At 37.3% G+C, this 19,742-nt stretch overlaps 1 protein-coding gene across 1 annotated transcript in view; it reads right to left on the reverse strand.

The window, feature by feature from the left end:
• Positions 1 to 1,279: 1,279 nt before the first annotated feature.
• Positions 1,280 to 19,742, reverse strand: part of UBE2U (ubiquitin conjugating enzyme E2 U) — a 52,578-nt gene continuing 34,115 nt past the window's right edge. Inside the window, exons 8-10 of the mRNA XM_081056375.1 lie at positions 19,587 to 19,668; positions 7,201 to 7,295; positions 1,280 to 2,568 (exon numbers count right to left, since the gene is read on the reverse strand). Of these exons, the coding sequence (XP_080912501.1) occupies positions 2,408 to 2,568; positions 7,201 to 7,295; positions 19,587 to 19,668 (338 nt within the window). The 3' untranslated portion in view covers positions 1,280 to 2,407. The remainder of the gene's footprint in view (positions 2,569 to 7,200; positions 7,296 to 19,586; positions 19,669 to 19,742) is intronic.

The raw sequence follows: 19,742 nt of genomic DNA on the forward strand, positions 1-19,742 counted from the left end.
CCCAAAGTAAGCAGAAGACAGGAAATAATAAATATTATAGTGGAAATCAGTAAAATAGAAAAGAGAAAACAATAGAGAACATAAATTAAACCAAGAGCTAGTTATTAGAGAAGATTAACAAAATTGATAAACTGTTAGTCAGACTGATCAGGAAAAAAGAGAGAAGATATAGTGACATAATTACAGATTTTACAGATATTAAAGGACAATAAGGAAATATTATGAATTACTTTATGCCAGAAATTAGTCCATTTTGATGAAATGGATAAATTACATGAATGATGCAAACTACCAAAAGTTCACTCAAGAAGAAATGCATAACCTAAATAGACATAAAGCCATTTAAAATATTGAAATTGTAATTATGACACCTTCATAGGAACTAAAATCAGTTTCCCTAGAAACAAGGGAGAGATTTAATAAGTAGTTCCAAGGTCAGGCATTATCTATCTATCTATCTATCTATCTATCTATCTATCTATCTATCTATCATCTATCTATAGATATATGAGGTGTGATAAAAAAATAGTGAATGCTGCTGTCGAGTGCCAATGGAAAGATGATATTATCGTGTTGCCCGGAAAATAAGACCTAGCCAAAAGGCTCCAATGAGCCTTTTGGAGCAAAAAATAATGTAAGACCCAGTCACATTCTATAGAAAAAAAAGAAGACCCAGTCTATAATATAATATAATGTAATATAATAAATATAATACTGGGTCTTATATTAATTTTCGCTCCAAAAGACGCATTAGAGCTGATTGTCCAGCTAGGTCTTATTTTTTGGGAAACACAGTAACTGTATTTTTTTACCTTGATAGAATTATGCGAGCTGAGTTTGTATCCAGGAATATTATGGTAAACTCTGAATATTATAAGGACTTATTAGAGCATTTAAGAAATGATATGCATAGGAAAATGGCCTTAGAAATGGTCAAATGGTTTCATCCTCCATTATGACAATCCTCCATGTCACACATCACTTCTGGTATACAGCAATTTCTGTCAAATAAAAACATTACAGTGTGTCTTCATCCACCTTATTCACCAGATCTGGCACTGTGTGATTTCTGACTCTTCCCCAAAGTCAAAATGACCACGAAAGGTAAATGTTCTGAATCAATTCAAGACATTGAGGCGGCCATGACACTGCGACTAAAGACAGTCATGAAAGAGGACTTCCAGAACTGCTTCAGAAAGTTGGCAAGAACAATGGGCTAAGTGTGTTTGAAGGGAGGGGGAGTATTTTGAAGGGGATTAATGGCAATTTGTCTTTTATTGTAATAAATTATTTTATTTAAACATTCACCATATTTTTATCATACCTCGTACATAGACATATATATGTATATGTACATATATACGTATATATACATATATGTATATATACGTATATATGTATTCATATCTATAGATATTTATGGTGTTTGTGGGGGAGAGCTTTGTGTAGGTAAGTTTCAAAACAAGTCTCTCTGAAGACAAGGCAATAACCATTTTTTAAAAAAGAGAGACGTGATCAATAATATCAATAATATCAAGTATAGCCTAGAGGCCCAGTAAGATAAGGCATCTGTTGAATTTTGGCAATATGGAAGACTTTGGTGGCCCTAGTGAATTTTAATTGAGTAGTATAAGCAGAAGATAGATTTTTATCGTGCAGTAGGTGCGAATGTAAAGTGAATGAAAGAAATGAAGAGAACAAATGATAGACTACTATTAATAAATCTAACTGAGAAAATATGAATGATGTAGGTGGAAGGAAATAGAAATGCTGGGTCATCACTGGGACGTATTTTAGAATATGAGCGACCCGAGCATATTTGCATGTTGAGGCAACACAGCAAAAAGAGGGGGAGAAAAAAAAGTTAATGAGAACATGAGGAGATGGTCGGTTAAGTCAAAAGAAAACAGAGCATATATTCTGGGAGAAAACAGAAGAGGAACACTGGTGGACAGGCAACATTTCATCCCTTGAATATGGAAGAAACAAGACACCAAACAAGATGCATGTAGATAAACATATGAATCTCTCTATCTGGGTTCAGCACTTCTACCAGTGCTGAAGCTCCTGAGTGTTCCCCTCCCATTCCAGCTTCTCCTGACCCATGTCCTCCCCACAAAGACTTGCATCCCGTAGTCTAACAACTGTGGGTGCAATACTATTGATTGGAACACCACAATGAACACCCCTATCATGGCTAACAGGTACAAACAAGGAAGTGGAGCTCGAAAAATTCAAAGCAACGTATTCGTTGATTCGTACTTATATTTCTAATGTGTACTTGCAGTGAGAGGCTGAGACCACCTTGAAAAAAATGGAATCCAAGTTCTGAGAGCCTTCCCACGTTGCTATATGAAGCTGAGCTGTGGCTCAGGCTGTTTATTTTTCAAATCCTGCAGTGTTAGACTTAATCGTCTAAAGTATCTGTATCAAGGGTGTTGGTCCAGGCGACCAGACCTTCCACTTCTTCTTCCCATGATTCATGTGCGTCGTCATCATCACCATCACTCTTCCCCACCTCCCCCGTTTCATTCATCTTTGGGACAATATCCGTTTCAATTTGTGAATCTGGAAAAAAAAAATTGAACGACAGTGGTAAACACGAAAAACAGAAATTTAACAGACATGCCAGGAAACACAAGAGAAAGAGAAGTGTTCCTGCATTTGCAGCATAATGCCTAAGACCATGTCAGTGAATGCAAGCAACCTTTTTAAACTTTCTAAATTTTACATGTTGCAAAGCAACTTTATTTGTTATGTATTATTCTTTCCACTGTGGTCAATCATTTCATGCTGTTAGTCCATTCATTTAACACATATTTACTGAGTCCCTGCTAAGTGCCAGTAGACGTGTACGGGAAAAGGTGTCTGGGAATACTTCAGTGGCACAAGGACAGAACCACTGTGTCTAGGAAAATAGATGTGGACTTTGAAAGAGGAGGAGCAATTTCCTAAACAGAGAAGGGTAAAGCTGGGAGGGAGGAGCGCTTTAGAGAGAGGACACAGCACACACGAAGGCACACAGGTCTTAGAGGACCTGACAAGTTTGGAGGTAATCAGAGTTGACACTTCAGTATTTATGTACACAGTGCCAGGTGCTGTGCTAAGTAATATACATTTATAGTATCAGACTTAGACACAACCTTTTGTGTCAGGCAGGTATTGTTACCCTTATTTTACAGATGAGGAAATCAAGACTGAGTGACCTGCAGTTACTTATCCAAGGATATCCAGCTAATAAGAATTGATCCCAGACCCTTGGGACCCAAAATCACTATCCTATTGTGCATAGAGAATTAATTCAGTGAGCTGGCTGAGGCCAGATTAGGAAAGCCTCACATGCCATGTAAAGGAATTTCATCTTTCGTGCACAGGTCTTGTAAACAGGGAAATAAATTGATTACATTTTTAAAAGAAGAATACAGATATAGTATCTATACTTCTCAATATTTCCACTTAGCACGGGGAAGTTGCTTTCTAGGGATGAATCCCAGTTGGTGTTATTTATGTTCTGCTACCTCTACAATGTCATGGCATTCTTCTCACATCTGCATAGTTGTCACCTGATTCATTGCCTAGGGTGGGTTCCAGGACAAATGCTGTTGGCCTCAAATGTTTATTTCCCCAATTGCTTATCAAATGAGCCTTGTAATATTCGTTGTCTTCCAGTTATGCTGTAGACAGGGTGATGAGTGAATTGCTCTCTTGCTGTCTTTGGTTTACAGAAAGATTTGTGGAGAGATTTGAATTTCGACAGCTGCCATTATCCTATGAGAACCCTGAGGTCCCCAACGATTGAGTCTTTGTTTTTGTATTTTAATATTAACCTTTAGCTTTCATTAACTTAAAAATTAATTCTGCCTTTTCTTTGAGAAAACGTTCAACTTAATTTTCTATACCCATATCCTTGATGGGCTGTCTCTCATTCTTTCTAGCCATATTTGGGCCTTTCTGAATTCACCTGCTTTTGAGTACAAGAAATACAGAGTCCAACCTGTTTAAACAACAGGGAAATGTCTGTCACACAGGAGACAGAAGTCAGAGGTAGGACAGGATCAGATGATGCAGTGACCCAACAATGCCATTAAGAACAAGTTCTTCCCACTGCTCTGCTAAGCCTTCTCTGCTGTTGTCTTCATCTTGAGAGTCCCAGGAAGAGATCCGTGGCCGTTCTAGTACTACTTACACCAGACATAGCATCATCCAGAGAAAAACCACAGGTTTTCTCTCCAGGGTCACATTTTTAAGAGGAGGAAGAAAACATTCTCTGAGGCCCCCAATATATTTCCTTTAAGGCGGGATTGTGTCACACCCTGCTCCCAGCTGCTGGCAAGGAAAATGGGATTTCATGATGAGTAATCAAAGTGTTGGAGTGGAATGAGTGCTGGGAATCAATCCCTTGGATCATTTGCCCTCGAGTTTCTGCGCTGTTTAAACAAAACAAAACAAAACATCCCAGGATGCATAAAAAGAAATCCTGGCTTGATTAGCAGGGCATAAAGCAAAACAAAGATAGAAATGTTTCCTTATGACATTATATATATATATATATATATATATATATATATATATATATATATATATATATATATGTATGTATATGTATAGACAATGTATATATAATAATTTATATATATATATATAAACTATTTTGAACTTCTTTCCTCTAGAAAATCTTAAGTACTTTAAATCTGTCTGAGAAATCTTGGATTTACTGGTTGGACTCAATAACAATAAGTTTGCTACTATGTTAAAATAAATTAGGAAAACACAAATTCTAATTGCCTCGTCGTGTGTATGTCTTTCTTGGGATGGATCCTGGAAACTCTGCTTCTTATAATTTTTTGATCTTAAAATAGTTCATAAAGATATTAAAATTTGTTCTGATGGTTGGGCTCTGATTGTTGTCAAATGATGTATCTCCCTTCACTTCCGTATCAGTCTGCATTGAGTTGGGAAAACAGAGCCACTATAAATAATACATAAATGGGGGTGGTTAATATAGGAAATAGAGCTTATACAGGTGTGGGAAGACCTGGGGGAGTGATGGTCTGGAAGGCTACAGCTGGACGAATGGAGAAACGGTCACTTCCTACTTGAGCCTGATATACTGAAATGAGTGGGAGAACCGAGAGTTCATGGGGAAGTTCAAAGAGCCGCCCAAAGTGGGACAAAAATTATGAGTTCATGGAGATATTTGGTAAGTCATCATATCTGTAAAGTGAGAGTTTGTGAGGAGGTGCGTAAAATTGCTGTGTCTGAGGAAGCTGCCATGTATGATACACATGACTTCTCAAAAATAATGGCCTCGTCTTCCTTCCCACCTCCTAAATCTCAGGTGAATTCTTCTCATTGGCAAACTGTGACACACTAACCCTGTCCGCAAAAGAGAAGCCCAAAGTTCATTCCTTTTCTAACTGAGTCATACTTCCCTTTGCTGTCCTGTATAAGTCCACCGTTGCTCCATAACATACAACCACAAAATCTCAGTGACATATAACAATAAGCGTTTGTGTAGGACACACATCTGCAGGTCAGCTGGGGGTTGGCTTCTTAGAGCCGGGCATGGCTGCGAAGCTTGGCTGGGGAAGTTGGGCTCTGTGTCTCTCATCTTTCTCTATGACCAGAGGGCTAGTCCACGCAGGTCCTTGGGATGATGGCAGGAGTGAAAAAGAGCAAGCCGAACTGCACAAACCCTTTCTAAGCCCTGACCATATAACACCCATTAATCCATTGACCAAAACAAGATACATGGCAAAGCTCAAAATCAAGCGTTAAGGAAGTACATTTTGCCCATCAAGGTGGAACAGGACAGGGAGTGAATATTTCTGAACAATAATCTAATTTATCACAACGTCCTAGATACAGTCTTCTTCTCTTAGCAGCAAAGATTATTTACCCCATTTGCAAAGAGGACAAGGTTCAGCACTGGAGAGCTGATCAGTTTCTGGACATTCCTTAAAATATTCTCTCTTCCAGCTCCACTTTCTTACATATTTCTCACTTATCATGGGTTTATTCCGCTTTTTCCAAAATAAAAGCACGGCAACTCTACTTCATTCTATCCTTCAGTCAATCATCCGTTTGTGAGCATTTTATGGCTACTATATGCCAAGATCTGTGCTGTGGCAGACTGAGAGGTAAGCAACCCCTTCCCTCAGGAGGTCACTTTCTATTGAAGGAGACTGGCAGTAAAGAGATGGATATAACAGAGCTCATATGGAGGACAAATTCTGAGGTGGCCCATCACGATCTCCACATTCTAGTCTTCACATCTTTATGTAATCCGCTCTCTTTTAAGTGTGGGTGGGACCCGTGACTTAACTTCTAATCGACAAACTATAACAAAGGTGATGGAATCTCACTCCCGTGACTACGTTACGTTATGTGTAATTTCATCTTGTTATCAGACTTGCTCTAAAGACTCTCATTGCTGGTTGGCTGAAGTAGGAGGCTATGTTGGGAAAGCCTACATGGCAATGAACTGAAGGCAACCTCTAGGAGCTGAGGGAGGTCTCCAACATAGAGCCAGCAAGAACCCAGGGCCTCAGTTCTAAGGACAGAAGGAAGTGAACTCTGTCAACAACGGTAGTGAGCTTGGAAGCAGATCCGTCCTCATTCAAGTCTCTAGATAAGAATGCAACCCAGCTGATAGCCTGATTGCATCCTTATTGGATCCCAAGCAGAGGATCCAGCTACATCATGCCTAGACCCTGAGCATATACAAACTGTGAAATAATAAATATGCGTTGCTTTAAGCCATTAAGTGTGTGGTAACTTGTTACATAGTAATAGAAAACGAATAGAGCATGATATGGTATGATAAAAGCACTATGACAGCCCACAGGGAAAGCTTCCTAGAGAGGGTAACACCTGAGTTTATTTAGTGTTTTGCCTGTTTTGAATGCTTTTATGCTTTTTAAGACTTAGTTTCACATTTTTAAATTGTATATTAACCTATTAAAGGGTAGTAAGCTTAAAAGTATATGTGATTCAGTTTTTTTTCAAAGTTCCAATACTTGCACAAGTAATTTACTTTTGTTTGTTAGTTTGTTAGTCAGAAGAGTTAAAGCAACCTAAAAGGAGAACGTAAGATTAAGCCTCATTTATTTAAACTCATCTGAACAAAAATTTAAATTTTTGATCATGACTAGCATTTTAGTTCCAAAAACAAAGCAAAATAGGCTAAATTCAACTTACTTGGGGTTGGGCAAAGATGAAGTCTTCCGGTTTGATAACGGGCTTTGTAAGGCCTGTTATTTTCTCTGGCATACCGAGCTTTGATGGCAGCATATCTAGAATAAGAAAAAGAAGAAATTGTCTTATTAATTTCCCAAATTAATTTTGGGAAGTGTACATTACTTTTGAGTAAAATAAGGCAAACAAATAAAATGAGACCAATAAGCAGAGCAACGGGCTTTGAACAAGGTGCCATTCTGAGTGTTGACTAATGCAATGGTAAACTGAAATTATTCTAATTTGTGTTTTCCAACAGAAGAGTAGTTAGAAAAGCAAAGAAATAACATTGTAAAAATAATAAAAACATCATTTGTTATATAGCAAGGTGTATTAGTTTCCTAGGGCCCCCATAACAAATTACTACAAACTTGGTGACTTAAAATAACAGAAATTTATTCTCTCACAGTTCTGGAGGCTGACGTCTGGAATTAGGTGCTGGCTGGGGCTATGCTCCCTCTGCAGGCTCTTGGGAAGAATCCTTCCTTGCCTCTTCCTAACTTCTGCTGGCTTCCAGCAATCCTTGGCATGTTTTGGTTTGTAGCTCCATCACTCCAATCTCTGCCCCCCTTGTCCTATGGCTATCGTGCTTGTGTGTAATCTGTGTCCTCTCCTCTTCTTATAAGGACACCAGTCATTGAACTTAGAGCTTACTTTACTCCAAGATATTAGCTTCACCCTAACTAATTATATCTGCAACACCGTATTTCAAAATAAGGTCATGTTCTGAGGTCTGAGTGGACATAAATTTTGGGGGAACACTATTCAACCCACTACACTAGAGGAACAATTCTATCAAAAAAAATATTCATGACCTATCCTGGGGGAAAAACCACCTGGTAAGAGACATGTATGTACCCAAGTCCATCTGTCACAAAATGTCCTTACAGAAGGAGTTCATTATATGGAAACGAAAATGTATATAAAAATTTCTTTGGGGGTGACTACATTTTGGAGTATGACAAGAGAACTTTTGATGAAAAAAAGTTGACGAAAATCAAGTGCATAAAAATGCTTTTGTCTCACAAGTGTACTTCTCATACACACTACTACTAGAAAGTTCATTCATTTGAAAAATAGTCATTGAGCACCTACCTTGTTCCAGGCACTATTCTAGGAGGTAATGATACAAGAAGAACAGAAAGACAAGGCTCCTGACCAAATGGAGAGGAGACAAAAATGAAAATCAAGATAAACACAAATCAGCAGTGATGTGTGCTATGATGAAGATAAAACCTCCAATAAAAGGTTGCATGGAAATGCTGAGAGCAGATGACCTTGCCTTATTCCTGATATTAGGGGCAAAACATTCAGTCTTGTACTATTATGTATGTTGACTGTAGTTTTTTCATAGATGTGCTTTATCAGGTTGAAAAAATTCTTTCCTATTCTGAATTTACTTTTTTTTTTTTAAATCAGAAATTGGGGTGAAGTTTTCTTCACCTACTGAGATGATCATGTGGTTCTTCTTTCTTGTTCTATTTTACATGTTTGAACTTTTCAAAGGTTAAACCAAGGTTACACTTTTGGTATAAACCCCACTTGGTCATGTATAATTATAATTATTTATTATAATTAATTGCGATTAAGTGGGTATATGTATGTATATACTAGGAATGTAACCTAGTATGTATATACTAGGAATGTAACCTTGATTTAACATTAAAAAAAAATCAATGTTTAAACAATGTCATATATATATTTGGATTCAATTTGCTAAAATCTTTGTTTCTATACATATGAAATGTATTGATTTGTAATTGTTTTTTCTTCCCCCCTTATACTGCCTTTGATTTTGTTATTGAGGTAATGCTGACTTCATACCATGTATTGGGAAGTGTTTCCTTCTCTTCCGTTTTCTAAAAGAGTTTGTGTATATTGGTATTATGTTTTTCTTGAAGGTCTGGAAGAATTCTCCAGTGAAACCATCTGGGCTTGGAGTTGTCTTTGTGTGAAGGCTTTTTAGCTATTAATTCAATTTCTTGTAAGATATAGGATTATTCACGTTACCACTTCTTTTTAAATGAGCCTTGGTAGATATTGTCTTCCAAGAAATTTGTTCATTTTCTCTATGTGATTGAATTTATTGGTCTGAAAAAGTCTTTATTTTACTTTCATCTTAGAGAGAGATTTTCACTGGGTATAAAAATCTAGGCTAACAATTTCTTTCTTTCAAGCACTTAAAAACTATCATCCATTATCATTTGGCTTACAAGATTTCTGTCATGAAGTTATTGGTTATTCTTATCTTTGTTCCTCTATGTGCAATGTGTGTGTGTGTGTGTGTGTGTGTGCTTGTGTGTGTGCTTGTGTGCATATGTGTTTGTGTGTTTTCTTTTTATCCTTTGTAGCTTTGAAGATTTTTCTCTTTATCACTGACTTTCAGCAATTTTATTATGACACATCACGATGTGCCCTGGTATAGTTTCTTCATATTTCTGTTTCTTGGGATTCATCGAACTTCTTGGTCTCTGAGTTTATCACTTTTTTCAAATTTGGAAAATATTCAGCCATAATTATTTCTTCACATTTTTTTTTTCTGTCATTCTTTTCTGGGACAATAATTACATGTAACTTACACCAATTGATATTGTCACATAGCTCACTGAGGCTTTTTTCCCCAGTCTTTTTTTTCTGTATGTTTATTTTCAAGAGTTCATATTGCTACATTTTCAAGTTCATGGGTTATTTCCTCTCCAGTGGCTAATTTGCTGTTCTTTCCATACAGTGCATATTTAAAACATTGTAAAAATTAATTTTGTCTCCAGATAGTCTATTAGTCTTTTGTGTCTCTTCCATTTCTCTTCGTCATATTCAGACCCTTGAATATATTTGTAAGATGTATAAGAATTACTTCAAGATCTACTAGTTCCCTCATCTCTATCATTTATTAATCTATACTGATATATTTTTCTTTTTGGTTATAGATTATATTTTCCTGCCTATCTGCATGACTTGTCGTTTTGGATGGGATGCTGGACATTGAAAATTTTATTTTATTGGATGCTGAATTTTATTATATTCCTTTAAACACAGTTGTCCATTGTTCCTGTTCTTGTAGATACTGAACAAGATACAGATCAGGATGTTGAAAATCAGTTTGGCATCATCAAAGCTTGTGTTTGACCTTTCTTATGGGTCTAGAACAGCTTTTATTTGAGGACTAATATAGCCCCATGACTAACGCTTGACCCTTCTGAAGTCTCTATTCAATGTCGCTTGAATTATGAAGTCTAGTCAGCATAACTGGCAGGAACCCAACTGTTTCTAGCCCTCCACAAGCCTTGTATGAGTTAAAAAAAAAAATCATTAGAATCTTATTTTCCTCCAGAGAAATACGACTTCAGAAAAAGAACATAGCTTGGTTTATATCTTTTCTCTTCCACTGATAAATCTCTGTTGTTGTTGTGTTTTTTTTTTAAAGAAAACTATATAAGATTGATATTTCCTTTTTCATTCAACCATTTGCCTTTATAACTGGAAACATAAATTGTAAAAACAAAAATGTTTAGTGTCACCAAAGACATGCAAATTAAATGACTACAAACGAAGATGCCATAATTAAGTTAAAAACAAAATCCCTGATGCTTGTTCATTTTAAATTCTCAGTAATTCTGATAGCACTGTAAATTGCTACATGTTCTTGAAAAGTAGCTTTATGTACATAATAAGGATAATAAAACTCATTGTATCCCTACATCTAGTAACCTGACATTTTGTAACATATTCTAAGGGAATTTCTTGGCTTCCTTCTGGTTTCTCCTTTCAGGTAGAACATAATCTAACATGCTCTGGGGAACCAGGACCATCCTCACTCTTACCCTGCTCAGACCTAGACCTGTGGTCAGGGTGGGGGGACAGGGAGTGGGGTAGGCTCTTGAAGGGGAGGGCAAGGGAGAGAGAAGGAGAAAAAGAGACAGAGAGATCTCCTCAAAAGAGTGTTTATAAAATGAAGATGATTTCTTATTTTTCAAAGGAGCAATTTTCTTAGGAAAAAAAAGCCCAATATGTGTTTTTTGACTTGTATCAAAACTCCTCTCTTTGAAGAGAGATGAAGAGAGAAGCAGTCTTTTTTTTTTTTTTTCATAAATTTATTTATTTATTAGTTTCAGGTGTACAAAACAAGGTAATACTTAGACGTTCATCATCCATATCCCTCACACTGTGAACCCCCCTCCCCCCATCCACCATCCCTCCGACCCCACACCGAACCATCACATTATATATATAAAATTATAGTTGGCATTCATTAATGTCCAGCCTCTGGTGTCCAATGCCATGATCAGGTATCCACAGCATCCCTGAGGTGGTCTCCCAAACAGGACGCATGCCCATCGGATACCCAACAAAATCTCCACAACATTATAGAATACCTTCCCCAAATTAATTTTCAAAAACAAAAAAACAAAAAAACAAAAAAAAAAACAAACAAACAAACAAAAAAAAAAACCCGAGGCCATCTTGTGGTCACCAGCTGCCTCCAAATCCCTTCACCTTTCCCCTTATCCCCAACCCCCTCCCACACACCCATCTAACCACTCTCGGTTTTTTCTCCGCGTCCCCAAAACTGTCTCTGATTAGTTCATTCGCATAGTCTTTTCTTTAGATTCCATATATAAGTGAGATCATATGGTACTTGTCTTTCTCTTTCTGACTTATTTCACTTAACATAATGTTCTCCAGATCCATCCATGTTGCTGCAAATGATAAGATTTCTTTCTGCTTTATGGCTGCGTAATACTCCATTGTATAAATGTACCACAGCTTCTTAATCCAGTCATCTACCTATGGGCATTTTGGTTGTTTCCATATCTTGGCTATTGTGTAAAGTGCTGCAATAAACATAGGAGTGCATACAGATTTTTGAATTGGAGTTTTGGATTTCTCCGGGTAGATGCCTAGGAGTGGAATTACTGGATCATAGGGTAGTTCCATTTTCAGATTCCTGAGATACCTCCATACTGTTTTCCATAGTGGCTGCACTAATCTGCAGTCCCACCAACAGTGCACTAGCGTTCCCTTTTCTCCACATCCGCGCCAGCATTTGTTGTTTGTTGATTTATTGATAATAGCCATTTTGACTGGAGTGAGGTGGTATCTCATTGTGGTTTTTATTTGCATTTCTCTGATGGTTAGTGAGGTTGAGCATTTCTTCATATGTCTTCTTGCCTTCTGTATGTCCTTTTTAGAGAAATGTCTCCCCAAGTCCTCTGCCCATTTTTTAATTGGGTTGTTTGTTTTTTTGGAGTTGAGTTGAGTAAGTTTTTTATAGATTTGTGATATTAATCCCTTATCAGATATATCATTGGCAAATATCTTTTCCCATACAGTAGGATCCCTTTTTGTTTTATTGATGGTTTCCTTTGCTGTGAAGAAACTTTTTAGTTTGATGTAATCCCACATGTTTATATTTTCTCTTACTGAGAGAAGCAGTCTTAACTCATGGTGTTTATAATATAAAAGGATCCCCCAGATTCTGTGCTACAACCAGAAATTCATGGTAAAGTTTTGGGGCTACATTCTGAGAGAGAAAATGATGAAATGAATTCTATTCATAAGAGGGGAGCAATAAAGAATATGGACTTCATAAAAAAGAACTGTGTGTGTGTATTTCTATGATTTACAATAATATATATCTGGTCTCTGTCCCTGTTTCTGGCACAGAACTCCCAAACCACTTGGAGTTTCCTAAGTGATGATAGCAACTTGTTATGAGGTTAATGAGGTGACTTTTGGACCCTACCCAAGGGTGGGGGCTGGTTACCAGTAGGAACCAATCGTGTGGTTAGAGAACTGGAACTTTCAGTCTCACCCCTGACTTCTGGGAAGGGGAGGCGGGAGAGGCTTGAGGTTGAATAAATCACCAAGGTCCAATGACTTAGTCATGGCTACGTAAGGAAGTCTCTATAAAAAACCCAAATAAAGACAGCTTATCGGTTCTTATTTTCAGAGAGTTTCCATGTTAGGGAACCATAATGCGTCCACGTGCCATCACACTGTGTCGAGCCACAAGCTCTACGAGAACAGAAGCTCCTTCATTCGGGACCTCATCTTATATACCTCTTCATTTGGCTGTTGATTCACACCCTTTCATATCCTTTGGAATACATCCGTAATCTAGTGAAGAAATGGGTTTTCTTAAGTTCTGTCAGCCATTCTCGCAAATTAATTGAAACTGAGGAGGGAGTCCTGGGAACCTCTACTTTATAGCCAGTCAGTCAGAAGTACAGGTAACATCAACCTGGGCTTGTGCCTGGTGTCCAAAGTGGAGGGCAGTCTTGTGGGGACTGTGGAATTTGATTCTATAACTGGGTAGATAGTGCTTGAGTTGACTTTTCGGACACCCTGCTGGCATCCGAGAATTGCTTGTGTGGGGAAACCATACACATGTTGGAACCGGGTAAGGTAACTCCTTTTCAATTTGTATATTCTGAAACAGAGAAAACTTAAGGGGAACAGGGAGAAAGATATGATAGCTATTTTCTGAGACTTAAAGGGCATTCCACAAAACAGAAGATCCTCATTTGTGTTGCGGCACTTCCTTTTCTGCCATAACAGTTTCCCTTGAGTCATGCCTTCTACCCATGTTCAAAGCCATCCCCAAGTCTTCAGTGTCTGAGCTGCTGCTTATTCTAATAGAAAAATGCATGGGTTGTAGCATCTTGAAGGCCTGGATCTGAATTTCAGCTCTGTCACTTACTGAGTGTGTAACTTTAGGGAAACAAACGAAATTTTTTCTGTACACCTTTTCAAAATGAAGATGATTTCTTATTTTTTGGAAGTTTTTGCAGACAAATGTAAAGGCACATGGTAGGTATTCAATAAAAATCTGTAAAATGAATGAAAGAAATCTGGAATTGTTGAATATCATAAGATGTTAGAGTTAAGCTAAAAATAAGGAAAAATAGAGATTTTTTTTTAAATGCTCCTAGAAGTCCTGAGCTCCCTGTCTCTAAAAACATCCAAGTAGAGACTAAGTAGTTGCTTGGCAGAAATTAATTTTTAAAGGAGATTTTTCCCTTTGACAGTATTTTTGTGTGTGTGTGTGTGTGTGTGTTTATATTCTTAAAAGGGACATTTCCAGTGTTTATTCTAATGCTAATTCTCTCTTTAACCACAAGATGGCATTCAAGGTTTAATCTTTGGGGAATAAAAAAACTAGCATTCCTCCTTAAAAATGCATTAAATATATAATTATATAAACCTATAAAAACAACGTTCAAGTTCAATAACTCTGAAAGGATAGCACAAACATACATTAAATTAATGTACGCAGCAGAAATGTTTGCTATATAACTGAAGAAAAGGGAATCAAAGATAGTTATGCTACAGGAGGATTACATATTTTTGTAAGTTAAAATACTTACAGAATCAGACACTACCGGAAAAACCACAAATCTTTTCCACAGAAGGTAGACTTGATTGGTGCTTATAAATGGGTAGGCAATATTTTCACACTTGCCTGAAATTTTAAGCTTTGACATGAGTACCCACTAATAGGAATATAGTAAAAAATTTAGTTTTAATGTTCGAATACAATATATGTTTATCAGTAACTTCGGGCAAGTTGGTTCACCTCTTTGTGCCTCATGCTTTCCTGATTATGAAACTGCACGTAATACCTACCTCTGTTTCTGTGGAGAAAATTAGGGGTGATAATTTAGTTGAAAAGGGAGACTAGGAACTTTGGCTTGGAACTGTATCTGTATAACAAGAAAAATGCTCTGACCTGTAGTGTGGGTTGATTTGTTGTGGCTATGAAGGCTGATGGATATTACTGGGTGTTACACTTAGAAATGTGTGAATACACTTACAGGTATAACTGTCAACTCCACAGCGTGACCAGTATTCAATTAGGAAATGAAGGGAGAATGCCCAGCACACGGCAGGTGCTTTGCCATGTCAATTCTTCTGCCCTCTGTACTTCCTATGAGATCTGACCATTACGTTCGCGAATTGGTTGCAATGATGTTGCTAACCTTTTTTGATATCAGAAGGATTATTCATTATGAATTTGTACCAACTGGACAAACAGTTAACCAAGTTTACTATTTGGAAGTGCTAAAATGGCTGCGTGAAAAAGTTAGATGACCTGAACTTTTCGCCAGTAATCCATGGCTCTTGCATCACAACAGTGCACCAGCTCACACAGCACTGTCTGGGAGGGAGTTATTTTTGTTTGTTTGTTTTTTAAGGGAGGGTGCAGGTCACAGTGGCCCATGCAGGGATCAATCTGGAAACTTTGGTGTTATTAGCAAGCACCATGCTCTAGCCAACTGAGCTAACCAGCCACACCTGTGAGGGAGTTTTTAGCCAGTCAACAAATAACTGTATTGGAACACCCTCCCTACTCACCTGATCCGGCCCCCAAAGATAAAGGCAATGTTGAAAGAAAGACATTTTGATGACATTCAGGACATCAAGTATGACGACAGCTCTGATGGCCATTCCAGAAAAAGAATTCCAAAACTGCTTTGAAGGGTGGACTAGGTGCTGGCATCAGTGCATAGCTTCCCAAGGGGAGTACTTTGAAGGTGACCTCAGTGATATTCAGCAATGAGGTATGTAGCACTTTTTCTAGGATGAGTTTGTGGACTTACTTGTCCAACCTCGTATGTATGAACAAAGAATACCTTTTCTAAAACTACATAGGATGTAAAACTTCTCCAGAATTGACAACTTTTATTTAGATAACTTCCTGGCTGACATAGCTAAAACTATTGGCATAGATCTTTTCCTTACCACATAAGCAATAATCAGCTACAGAGTATGATGTAAAAATAGTCTTATATGTGCATAAGTAAGAATATTCAAAAGAACAGCTTGCACTGCCTTCTGACTTTATATCTTTCTCTAGAGAAAATAAATATGAACTACTAATTAGGTTCTCGATTCATATTCTTTCCCATGTCTTGGTTGGTATAAAGTGTTTGCACGAATAGCCAGCCAACAGACAGGAAAGGCAATAGGAAAGATCAAAAACAAACAAACAAAAAAGAGCCTTAGAAATGAACACCAAACCAAATGATAAATCATGAATATTTATGAGCTGCTTATAATGACAATGGGATCCTATTAATACCAACTAAAAACATGTGTAGAACTTAAGAATTTGCATAAAACGTTCATGACAGTCATTTGTATTCCCAGTTTATTTCTTTGTATTTCCAGTTTTTAATCACTATTCTATGATCACTATGACTATGCCCCTAGAATCCTTAAAATAGAACCATAATCTCTACGTTGGAATGGGCCTTAACAGAAGTCAGCACCTACATTTTATTTTTCCTAAAATTAACTGTCTTCACATGTAATCCTATTAAGTAGGGAAACAGGGTAAGTGTCCATCACTCAGCAAACACTAATTGAGTGCCCACTACTAGTTGCCAGGTACCATGCTACGTTCGGAGAACACAAAGCTATAGGAACGGTCCTGCCCTAGTCACTCATCATGAACAGGTGACATTTTCCACCATAGGGCCTAAAAGAGCTAGGGACAGAGTGGTATGAAAGGAGAGGATGGGGGAATGTGGAAGCTTGAACATGTCAGGGACCCTTTCACATAGAGACACTGACGTTGGGTCTTCACAACGTCCTGGTGAAGCACTTTGCCCAGCAGAAGAGATGGTAGAGGTGGAGCGGAGAAGGGAAAAGAACCATGCGCATAATGAGGCTAAAATAAATGTGGTCATGATAGGCGTTGTTTTCTGTTCTCTAACCTGAGGGAATTTTTACATGTTTCTGATAGAGACTATTTTTATTCTCTGAAAAGTTGGCGGGCATGGGCTTTTATCTCCCCCCTCCTCAGGAAGTAACATTTATGGAATGTCCATATGTCAACACTATATAATTTTATGTATATGATCTCATCCAAGAGATCAAATGCAAAACAACTTTGCAAGGTAGGCAGGGCTATCACCATTCAACAGATAAGGAAACAAGCTCAGTGTGGGTAAGAATATCTCCAAGAGCTGTCTGATTCTAAAGCCCACGCTCTTTCCCCATGCTGCCGCCAAAGAAAGATTTTCCATCTGAAACTTGAACTAGGGCCACAGTAAGAAAAGCATGAATAATAGCAAACCTTATGAGTACTTACTAAGTTCCAGATATAGTTTGAAGCATTTTACATGTGTTAATTTATTTAATCCTCACAATCTCCTTTGGAGTTATTACTACCATGTAACAGAGAAGGAAACTGAGGCACAAAGAAGTTAGATAACTTGCCCAAGGTCACAGAGCAAGTAATCGGTGGAGCCAGGATTCAAACGCAGGCAGTCGGGCTCCAGCGCCCCTGAGCTTAAACACTCCATGTTCTGCATTTGAGCTCAGACCAAATCCTAATTCTAGACCACCAGCAAAGACCCTACCGGGAAAGATCACCCAGGTAGAAGGCACAAAGTGGTGAAAAGATCTGATGTCCCCAAATAACAGAATAGAGAATTGAGTGTGGCTTAAGAATCATGTCTTGATTGATGAGATGGGAGGACAGGAGGAGGAGAGATGTGAAATAGGAAAGATAGGTCTCTCTTTCTCCTTAACACTAGGCAGATGGAAGATTCTCATTTTGCATTTTCTGTTTTGTTTGTTTTTTTTAAAGGAAATTTCAGTGCAAGGAAAGCATTTTCAAGTATAAAAACAGAGCATAATGGTACTATATTGCAAGAACATACAAATTATTCACTTGCATAGATCCCCAAACATTTTCTACTTAAGCTCTATGAATTGACCAGTTTATTATACTTCATGTATTTTGAATGAGACTTTCAAAAATTATCTGAAAAGAAGTTGATTCCACCATACTTTAGATTTTTGCATACTCCAATATTTATGCCACAATACAATTATACAGAAAAATGAAATATCTTTGAAAAACTTGAGTGTTTTTTTGCTAATCCACTCCAAAATTTGAAAGAAGCTAATATTATCTGATCTAAATATGTTGTCATCAACCACCAGATGGCATAAGGTGTGAGAGTTTTATTCTGACAGTCACCACGCCCATGATAATTTGACCTATAACTTCACAATAATGTATTTGGAAAATGTTCTAGCACTCACACAGTTCACAATTATTTCAGCCATAGGCAGAAGTAGACAGAGAAGATGAAAATGACACGGTCCTACTTTTTCTAAATTTTGGGGGTTCTGTGGGATGCTGGTATTACATAATGAATCAACGATCAAACAAATAAAACAAAGCAGTTCTATTAAAGGAAATGAAAAAGAAAGTCATGTCAAAGCAAAATTAACCATGTATTCTAAGTAGGTTTCTTTTAACTCTAAATGAAACTTAAAACGTTCCTTCAAGAAAAATAAAAAAACCATGCTTATACTCCTTCAAATTCTGCTTAATAAAAACCTTTCTACTGCCTGTAATTTATTCTGAAAGCAGAAAAGTACCTACTGCAAATGCTTTTCCCCAGTTTGGCTTGAAGGAAAGTTATGGCAGGAGTCAGCTGAAAAAAGAATATCCAACTGAAAAATCCAATCTGAATTGTGATAGTAAAGGGTAGGAAAGTATATTTTAAGAACCTCAATTTCTCCACAAATTCAAAATGCAGCACAGTATTTTTACGAAGCCTGTATTTCCATCTAGAAAAGAGGTCACAGTGCTAACAAGTCAAAGAGCTAAAAAATGAGGTAAATTGCAAACAATAGGATCATTAATTCCCCTAGCTCTATGGTAGCATATCCACTGAGTACTTTGAAATGAGCACATCAGAATAAATGACTCCTACAAGCTAGCCCATACCACAGAACTGAGATGAAATCGCTCTGGCATCATGAAGCAGCAAAACTTCTGTTAGGATTCAAGAGCCCAAAGGGCAATAGGATCCCTTCCTTAATGGGGTTTAAGAGTCTTTCTGAGGATACTGTAATAATTTGTTTTTGTATTTTGCTACATACTTCCTCATTTGATGTAATATAGTTCCTGAGCAAGAAATCTGTGAAAGAGGAAAAGGTATATGAAGGAAGTATATGAAGGAATTATATGAAGGATGAAAAGTTAGTTGGTGATATAGAAACAGGTTGTTTTGTTTTCCTATTTCTAAGTCATATATTGATAAGGATAATAGGAATGGGAGTGAGACTTAATGGGGAGGGTATTGTGAGGTCGCTCATGGCCTATCTCCATTTTTGGCAGCTAATAGGTAGCAAAGGTATTTCCTACCTGGATTCATATGAAAGGGAAAAAAATGAAACTTCTTATTTTTGTTGTTATGTTTAGAAAAAGGCATGAGTTACTTTCAAAGGGTTTCTCCTGATAGTTCACTCAGATAGTAGAAAGTGGAATAGTAGATATTTCAAGTTAATAGAATAATATATTCTAGACACTTAAAATTACTTACTTGAAATTCCATTCTTTAGGATGTTGTAGCTCCCTTTTCTTCCATTTATAATACTCTTCAATGAAATTTGGATCTTCGAGCACTGAAATCAGAGTATAAAAAAGGAGCTATGCATACATTCTAATAGTTCAAAGTTTAAAATAATTCACTTTGCCT

Source organism: Rhinolophus hipposideros (genome assembly GCF_964194185.1).
Source record: "Rhinolophus hipposideros genome assembly, chromosome: 8".
Taxonomy (NCBI): domain Eukaryota; kingdom Metazoa; phylum Chordata; class Mammalia; order Chiroptera; family Rhinolophidae; genus Rhinolophus; species Rhinolophus hipposideros.